Source organism: Vidua macroura, chromosome 2 (genome assembly GCF_024509145.1).
Source record: "Vidua macroura isolate BioBank_ID:100142 chromosome 2, ASM2450914v1, whole genome shotgun sequence".
Taxonomy (NCBI): domain Eukaryota; kingdom Metazoa; phylum Chordata; class Aves; order Passeriformes; family Viduidae; genus Vidua; species Vidua macroura.
In genome coordinates this window covers 72170831-72179716 of record NC_071572.1, presented here as the reverse complement: position 1 = coordinate 72179716, position 8886 = coordinate 72170831, and the positions used below count along the sequence as shown (strand labels likewise).

At 46.0% G+C, this 8886-nt stretch overlaps 2 protein-coding genes across 3 annotated transcripts in view; one reads left to right on the top strand and one right to left on the bottom strand.

Annotated features, from left to right (window-relative positions):
- The first annotated feature begins 1650 nt into the window (after positions 1 to 1650).
- DUSP12 (dual specificity phosphatase 12) lies at positions 1651 to 5654 on the top strand. The gene is made up of 6 exons (XM_053970031.1): positions 1651 to 2019; positions 2096 to 2209; positions 2287 to 2405; positions 3322 to 3418; positions 3808 to 3994; positions 4517 to 5654. The coding sequence occupies exons 1-6, from the start codon at positions 1751 to 1753 to the stop codon at positions 4676 to 4678; spliced, it is 948 nt and encodes a 315-aa protein (XP_053826006.1). The 5' UTR covers positions 1651 to 1750; the 3' UTR covers positions 4679 to 5654.
- The window catches only part of ATP6V1A (ATPase H+ transporting V1 subunit A), a 30309-nt gene continuing 26780 nt past the window's right edge, over positions 5358 to 8886 (bottom strand). For both annotated transcript variants that reach the window (XM_053970029.1, XM_053970030.1), the window contains exon 15: positions 5358 to 7609. In XM_053970029.1, coding sequence (XP_053826004.1) covers positions 7517 to 7609 — 93 coding nt within the window. In that variant the 3' untranslated portion in view covers positions 5358 to 7516. The remainder of the gene's footprint in view (positions 7610 to 8886) is intronic.

Sequence of the window (8886 nt, the reverse complement as noted above, 5' to 3'; positions counted from 1 at the left end):
GATCCACCTCAGAAGTCCTTTATGGTCCTAGAGGGTTATCTAAAGGGGTCTCTGTTGGTCATACTCACTGAGTGCCCCTAAAAAAAAGCTAATGTCTTTACAAACAATTTGATGGGTGAAGGTATGGGTGTTAAAGTCTTTGAAATGGGTCTTAATGTCTCTGCCAACTTTGGGCAGCAGGTTTGTTGCAGAGCCCAGAGAGCTTGGTTCCTGAAATAGACAAGGGTCTGCACAAGCCTGAACTTCTGAATTTTGGGGTAAAATAGTAGGTTCAAGGGGGGAATATGTGGCAGGCAGTTCAGGAAGGCTGTACCTTCTGAGTACCTCAGCAATAGGGAAGGGAAGAGGGCAACATGCAGCTGGGAGTTTAGGATAAAAGGTGGCTGTGCCTTCCAAAACCCCGAGAGAGAAAACCTTGCAGGTGTGTGCTCCAGTGAACTCTCCCTTCATTGTTGCAGGACACCTCTGTCTCCTTTTTGGACATAAACCTCTGGCTTTTGTGGATTTTCCTGACACCCCCAATGATGCAGATGACTTTGGCTTGAGCTTCTTTTAGGGCATGTGCTGTTGCTTCTTGTTACATGGCTTTGCCACAAAAACCACTATATTCCTTATTATCTGTTTATCTACTGGTTCCAGCTATAATTAGCATCCCATGTGTCTACTTTCATACTCTTTTATCTATTTTGCTATTTAGTATACAAGTTCTATTTAGCAGCTTCAATGGGAACTGAAAATTTCTATTCTCTGTGTTGTCTGTCAGGAGTCTCCTTCACTGGAGATACTCCAGACCGTCTGGACACAATCCTGTATGTGAAAAACGCCAATCACCTGTTTTAAAATTTTAAAAGTTTAATAGTAATAAAATGGTTATAGAGTAATAAGAATTTGGACAATCAGAGTTAGGACAGTAAAGGACAATTAAAAAAAAAGAAATATGGACAGTCCAGTCCTAGGGCAATTCAGCCCTGAAAGCACACACGCTAACAAAGGATTAACCCTTAAAAGCAGTAGCCTGTTGCATATTCATATATTCATACATGATGCATAAATTCTTTTCAAACAAAGGGTGTTCTCTGGTTATTGTCAACTTCTTCCCCTTAATCCTGGTGGCTCCTTAAAGACGGAGAGGAGGTGGAAGATTGTTTGTCCTTTCCGATAAGGAGGCAGTAACTCTTTGGGTGTCTTGTTGCTGTTATCTCTGTGTGAAGAATTCCTTGATTATCTCATCCCTTTCTTGAGCTAGTTAGAAAAATATCTTACATCACACGGTTTCTATTTTATCATTATGTTATAACCTAAAACTATATTTAATACACTACTCAAAAAGGATTAATACAGTACAACAAAATAACTTTCCAACATAACACATATAAGTATTCAATATTTGCGAAGAGCCAATCATTTAACATGCATTTTTCACACTGTACCATGTGCTCTTGGACGATCCTGCTTGAGTAGGCAGGTTGGACCAAATGACCTACTGTGGTCCCTTGCAACCTGACCGCCCCCCCTGATACATATTTGTTTTCTGAGCATTTGTAAGGAGACGGAGAGGTGGGGAAAAAAAGACGAGTTAAGACAGACCCTCGTAGACGCGGTGAGGAGAGAATCGCCCCGGCAGGCACGGCTGCGTGACGATTACTACGGAAATCACTCCCTCCCTCCTGGCAAGGGAAACGGAAAGCGGCGCCGTGCCCCTCCCGCCGTGCCGGGAGGGGGCGGCGCTTCCCTCCCGCCTCCCGCAGCCATGGCGGCTCCCGGCGGGATGGTGCCGGTGCTGGCGGGGCTCTACGTGGGCGGCGCCGAGTCGTGCTCGTCCCCGGAGGCGCTGGCGGCGGCGGGGGTGGTGGCGGTGCTGACGGTGGACGCGGAGGAGCCGCCGGCCGTGCCGGGGGTGCGGGCCATGCACGTCCGGGCGCGGGACGAGCCCGGCGCGGACCTGCTGAGCCACCTGGACGAGTGCGCCGCGTTCCTGGGCGCAGCCCGGGCGGGCGGCGGCGCCGCGCTCGTCCGCTGGTGAGCCCGGGGCCGCGGCGGGGCCGAGCGCTGCCCGCGGCGGTGCTGCCGCTGACGGGCCGCCCTTGCCTTGCAGCCACGCCGGGGTGAGCCGCAGCGTGGCCGTGGTCGCCGCCTACCTGATGAAGACGCGGGGGCTCGGCTGGGAGGAGGCGCTGGCCGCCGTCAGGGCCGCCAAGCCGGACGCGCAGTGAGTGCCCCGCCCGCGCCCCGCGCCCACCCGCCCGGCTCCCCCCTCACCCCGCTCTGCTCTCGGCCCCGCCGCAGGGTGAACCCGGGCTTCCAGGGGCAGCTGAAGCTCTACGAGGCGATGGGGTGCGCCGTGGACACCAGCAGCGTCCTCTACAAGCGGTACCGGCTGGAGATGCTCAGCGAGAGGTTCTCCGGTGAGTGGGAGCATCGCGGGTGCGCGGAGCAGTCTCCCAGGGAGGGGAACTGGCTGTCCCGGAATGAACGCAGAAGGCATTCTGTCAAAGGGGCTTGGCTTCGAGTGTTGCCCTCAAAGGAGCCGAGCCTGCACTTGGCCAGGGCAAGCATTCACGTTATACCAGCCCTCGAGAGTCCCAGCTCATCAGTGGGGGGGAAGAAAATGTGCCTTTGGGACATGCGTGGGAAATAAGATCTGTGAGGAGCTGCACTCTTTAGTAAAGTGCAAAAAATGGTAAAGGTCAATTTGATGTTTTTCGTAATTTTTACATCCCTGGCAAAGCGAGCAGCATCCTCAGAAAATATGTCAAAGTGATGAAAAAAAAAACCATGCAAAACTTGGGATAAAGTTGAAATGCAGGTAATAAAGTACATTTTCATACTTTAATTTGCAAAATATACATGTACATTGGTGTAATTTTATAATATTCATAATCTGTAGCTTTTCTTGCAAGATCTCAGTGTTGCATCACAGTGCTGTTGCCCTTCATGTACCATTGTCCTAAGCAGTTCTCATTTGCAAGCTTTCTGTATTTTGGGCACTCAAACATTGGCATAACTGCTCAGAAACCTCCTCTGCCTTTACTTTCTGCTAAAGTAAGAACATAAAGTAAAATATCATTATTTTACCATGGTTGAGGCCATAGTCTAGTTCTCAGTTCCTTGCATTAAACAAATCCCAGTCTTAGGCATGGCAGGATGCGGCTCCTTTTTTTTTTAGCTTAATCTAGTGGAATTGGTGAGAGAACAAATGAAAGGAAAGAAGGTGGCTCCAGGAGGCTGTGACTGGGGCCGAGGCACAGTCCTGTCTCATTCCCAGGAATGCAGCATGGCTGAGCTGATCTGATTCACAACATGGTCCTGACCCCTCTGCAGAACCTCAAGACTTGCCCCAAGAAGTCTTTGCAGTTGATCCTACCACTGTATGTCAAACTTTGAACACAGAGGTTCTCTACAGATGCAGGAAATGCAGGTACTTTATATACTAAATATGTATTTTTATATATTTATAAAATACTTTATATTTCTCCTTAAAATGTCATTGTGAAATCTACTCAAGAGTAGAATAACCGTGTGAATCAATGGGCATGTCATTGTCAGGTCAGGAATGAGCTGTTGCCTAAGGTTCCACACTGTGTTTGCGGGGGAAAAAAAAAAAACAAAACTACAAAATACAAAACCTTTTGTTCTCTGGAGTGGTGCTTGTGAACCTTCTAGACTAATCACAAAAATGTAGAATTTGTACTCCTGTTTAATTATTCAGAGTCAGGAAGCCCATATCCTTATTTTCTATTGTCTGTAGATGTGTCCAGTAAAAAACCTATTTGTTTTACTTCTTCTTTCCCTTGTCCTGGAGGACAGACGCGCTCTGTTCCGTAGCTCCAGCATTTTGTCCCACACGGAAGGAATGGGACCGACAGCTTTTGCCCACAAGAGGATAACAGAGTCTGCACGGCTTTCTGGGAATGGCCAGGAAAAGTGCACCTCGTACTTCATCGAGCCTGTGCAGTGGATGGAACCGGCATTGCTCGGAGTAATGGAAGGACAGGTGAACTGGAGCATGCGCTTTATTCTGTTTGTTTGATTTTTTTTTTTTTTTTTTTTTTTTTTGCAAAGGCAGAATTGTGTTTCTTCCCTGAAAGGAAAACCCCCACACAAAGTCCTAGGCCTCCCAGCCTTTCTGATGTGAATTTTGCAGCTTACGGGCAGATGCCTAAATGTAAAATAAGACTCTTTCACAAGGAAATGAGCTGATGCTCTGCTTGAGCTGACAACACCAGCCAGGATATTGGAGAGGGTTTATCTGCTGTTTGTTTCTATTATGAGAAAGATTTTGGGACTTCAGAAGCCTCTTGTGGTCCTAGCTGACTGAGTCTTTTGGACCCTGGTAAAACTGTCGTGGAATCCCACCAGGTCCCAGTAGCTGCATCTCTACACCCTCCCTTCTACCAGCACAGCTGCCTGCTATACCCTAGGGCTAAAGAGCCCTTCCAGTTTGGCCTTTTGGCCTGTTTCTAACTAGATCCACATCAACACATGTCTTAGACTGAGCCCTGGGTTTTCCTTGCAGCTTCTGTGTCCCAAATGCACGTCGAAGCTGGGCTCCTTCAGCTGGAGGGGGGACCAGTGTTCCTGTGGCCGCTGGGTGACGCCAGCCTTCCAGATCCACAAAAGTCGAGTGGATGAAGTGAGGACACTGCCTGTTGGTAACTTCCAAACTGCCAAAACCTGAACTCATCGCTTCACTTGATGGATTTCTTAACATCTACCAAGAACTACTAGTCCATGGTTGCCAGGAAATGAGCTTGACTTCCACCCCTTAGTGAGGTGATGGAATTACTTGAACACCTTCAGCTTGCTGTATCTCTTAATATAGTCTATGAAATATCAGAACACTTTCTTCAAAGAGGTGTTACAGAGTGGTCAAATCTACAAAATGGGCCAAATGTGGTGTTTTTAGTGTGTTCTTCACTTATGTGTTGCTGTTCACAGAAGGTCTCAACTCCTTATTCAGAAGGAGTTGCTGTGGCCAGTAGTGCTGCTCAGCTTCTGATCCAAAGTGCCAAGTGCCCTCATATGGTACAATTACAGTTGTTTTGCATGTGTGGCAGCAAAAGGCAAACTCATAATTACACTTTTATTGTATTAAAAGTAATCCTAAAAATAGCTGCCCCAAGAGTATTTACTTTGTAACTCTTTCATGTAATGTGTGAGGAGATTGTGCAAGCTCTAATGAATGGGAGAACTGAAGTAAAGAGTCCATGCCAAATTACTGCTTGCAGTTTTGAAGAAATCCCTAAAGTGATGAAGTAATTTTTTCTAAGCAAGCTGTCACCTTTTGTGATGGGCTGCTGTGTACACCACTGTGGTACAGGTTTGGTTTGACATAAGAAAATAGGACAGATAAAACCTAATTTAAATCAATTTTATTTTCATTGACTTGAACAATTTTTTTTAATTTATTTTTTTTACACAATTTCCAGCAACGTACATTATGAAATATACAAGATAAAGTAGGTGGTGGGGTTCTGCCCATGTTGTAATTCCTCCCACAGCTGTGGAAGGAAGACTTGCAGGACACAGAGAACATCAGAATCTCAACACTGAAAACAGACACAAAACAAAAAGGACAAAAATATATATGAAACTTTGAACTGGTCACACTTCAGGGCCAGGTACAGCACAATAAATATTAGAACTGCATTATCTTAGACATCTTCTGTAAAGTTTATAACATCCTCTATTTAAAGAGATAAGAACATCTGGTTTCTAGCATGAAATGCTACATTGTACAGTGGTGAAGGGTACAAACGATGAGCCCAGCAAGGGCTTGGATGGTGACTATTCATTCACACATGCTCATTGATAAAATAAGCAGCATACAGCAAAAGTTTAGTGAGCTGTAAACTTAAGCATTCACTACCAGAATATCAGCTGGAGGAGCAGTTTCTTTTTGGGAGAACCAAAAATAGTCAATCCCTTTAAGTTTCAGCTGGGCTCTCCCCTGACAGACAGTGGGTTGATACCATAATGGAAGTGGCAGCATTTGGTCCGTAGCACAAGATCCCTTTGCATCACTACTGTTCAAAGCTGGCACCACTGGAAATACTTCAGTGCAGAATTAACCACTCACGCAGGCACGGTGTCACCAACAACAGGTGCTGTCTCAGGACTAACAAAGCAGTAGGTGGCAGCTGGAACCCAGCTGGGCACAGGATGCCACCTGACACAATTGAGAGGGAGAGACTGGAGAGGATGCCAGCATCTCTCTCTCTTGCACTCTGGAGCAATGGGATGAGTGCTGGGCTCAGAGAGTATGACAGAAAGGCTGCAGTCTGCTCATTCCTCATCTCAGTCTAGTTTTACCAATAAGCCCAAGAGACAGCAGTTTCTGCTGCTTGACAGAGCACAGAGCAGAAGACCAGAGCCATTGGTTTCTCTTGCATCGTAATCAACAAGGCAGGAGTAAATACATTTTGTACTCATCAATCTTCCCCCATTCATCCCCTGCCCCCAGCTGAGCATCATACATTCCTCTTACACAAGAACCGGGGACCTTCTGTGCCACCACCCAACAGACCAGGTGAGCACAGGTGGAGGAAGAAGGCTAAGCACGTGCTTTCCTTACCTTGGCATAACCTGGGCATTGCACTGGGGGCAACTGCACTGGCAGAGCACCACCAAGGAAGGATCACACTGTGGTCAGCACGTGTGGCATCGCTGTACCTTGCCAACCATGCCCTGCAGTACATGGCAGCATCACAAGCTTCACAAAGTAAAGCAGCTGAGTGTCAGAAAATCTTACAGGATGAATGGGAGCCAAGAAGGTAAAATTCTACTGGAAGCTGAGCACCTGTGGCTTTGATTTTAGCTTATGCTGAGTCCAACAGTCCTATCTGTAGTAAGTAGGAAGATAAAATTGTGTTTCTCCAGTGTACAAAATTATACCAGTCACTTGTATATGCTCATCTTCTAGTTAGTCCCTTCTTGAAAAGGACCAAAACTACCGCATTTCAGTACCAAAAGACTCAGCTGAGAGACTCAGAAATTACAGAGTAGTGAAGAATTTTTGGTTGTATCAACATGTCATCAGAAAATGGTCAAAAATTCTGTTTGAGAACAGGGAGTTCTATGTCTGATAGTCACTTAGCAAAGAGGCAGGTGTAAATGCCCTTCCCACTGCCAGCTCGCAATATACTGCATGACTGCATGAAGACCTACACCTCCTCTGCCAGTGCAGCTCAACTGGTTGCAGCCCGAGGGGAAAGACTGGTTACCAGAAGAGCTGGGAGAGGAAAGGTGAAATTTTTCCCACTCTAGAAGTGTACAACAGCATTTCCTCACTCAGCCAGGCCCATTCACACATCACGCACCACTTCAGACACACAAAGCAATGCCAAATACAAACTAAGAGGAATGTTTTTTGTAAAGACACTCTCTGAGTATGAACAGGGGAAACAGGGTTATTTATCAACTCAAGTACTGTTGCATCATTCTTGTAAGGTAGGGAAGCAGAGGAGCTGAGATGAGGAACTGAGAGGACAAACTGGAGTGGTCACAGAGGTCGAGCCTAGTCTTCCAGACTGCGAAATGCATTCTGCATATCCTCAAACAGCTGAGCATAGTCCGCCTTGATTTTTGTTTCACCATCTTTGACAGGGTCCTGAAAGAACACAGCAAGGAAACAAATCCATCAGGAAAAGCCCATTTAAGTATTTAAGTATTTAAGTATTTAAGTCAGCCCTGGTTTGCCACTGCTGTAACCTCTTGACCTCAGGATTAACACTTGGCCAAATGCAGAGCAGGCACTGTAGCTCTGTCTTTGCATCCTGTCTGTCTCACTGACAGCCACAGGGTTTAAATCTCATTCTCTTCCCACATTAGTGAGCAGGCAGAATGGGTACCGGAAAGAGATTTTTTTTTTCATGAGCAGTGGTTACTGCACTGTAAAGCAACTGATTGGAAAGCAGTCAAAATACTGAGGGTCTTGGTTAATGTTGTGAGATTTAAGACCTGCAGTGATTAATACAAACTTCTATACCCACACCAAATGCAGTGCATCCCCAGTAAGTGGAAGAGTTACTCTGCAATTACTTAGACGTTGTTTGGTTCAAATTAAAATGTATTGTGTAATCATAAAAATCTCCAGTGAAAGACATGAAAGACAAAGGCAAAAAATCTAACTATCAGGTTTGCTCTGAGGCTGCAAGGTTTTCTCTGCAAGAAGCATTAACTGTCAGGCTGTGAAATCTGTTCAACATCTTCACCATGCTCCTCTGAGTGCCAAGATTCTCTGGGTCAGTGCAACTCTTGGTAAACACTGCAGCCTCACATGTGTGGATGCACTACTTCTTACATTGTCTCTCCAAAGTACCCAAACCACAGGATGCAGGACATCTGAATCCTCACACCTGTCAGTCTGTTACCTGGGGAATACAATTTTCCTATCATAACTATTACAGGTACAGCTCCACTTAACATATATTCACTCTCTGGATTTCCTTTCTCAGCCATGCTGTCCACTGCTCTGCCGTGCTGCCAGTGCCTGCTGGTGGGCCAGGGTTTGTAGGGAGTGTTTTAATTATTCTATCTACATAAGCAGCTCTCAAAGAAGCTCATGTCCCCAAGGGCATCTTGTTGTGTTCTTGATGCTTTGAGAATATATACCAGGAACCCACTTACTGCAGAAACAAGCCAGTATGCTGTAGGAACAGAATACATTGGCATGGCACAACATCCACTTGTTTTGTCTTAAGCCCATGCTAAAGTTATTCCTCCCTTCCTCTCCCCACTTCCAGCACTCTCTTTTATATTAGAGACAGGTATAAGCAGCCTGAAGCTGAAATCCAGGAGAAACTGAATAATAGAAATGTTAATGTAACTTAAGGAAAGAAACGCTCCTGCAGTAACATATGACATGTCCCATGTTTGGCTTCAGGC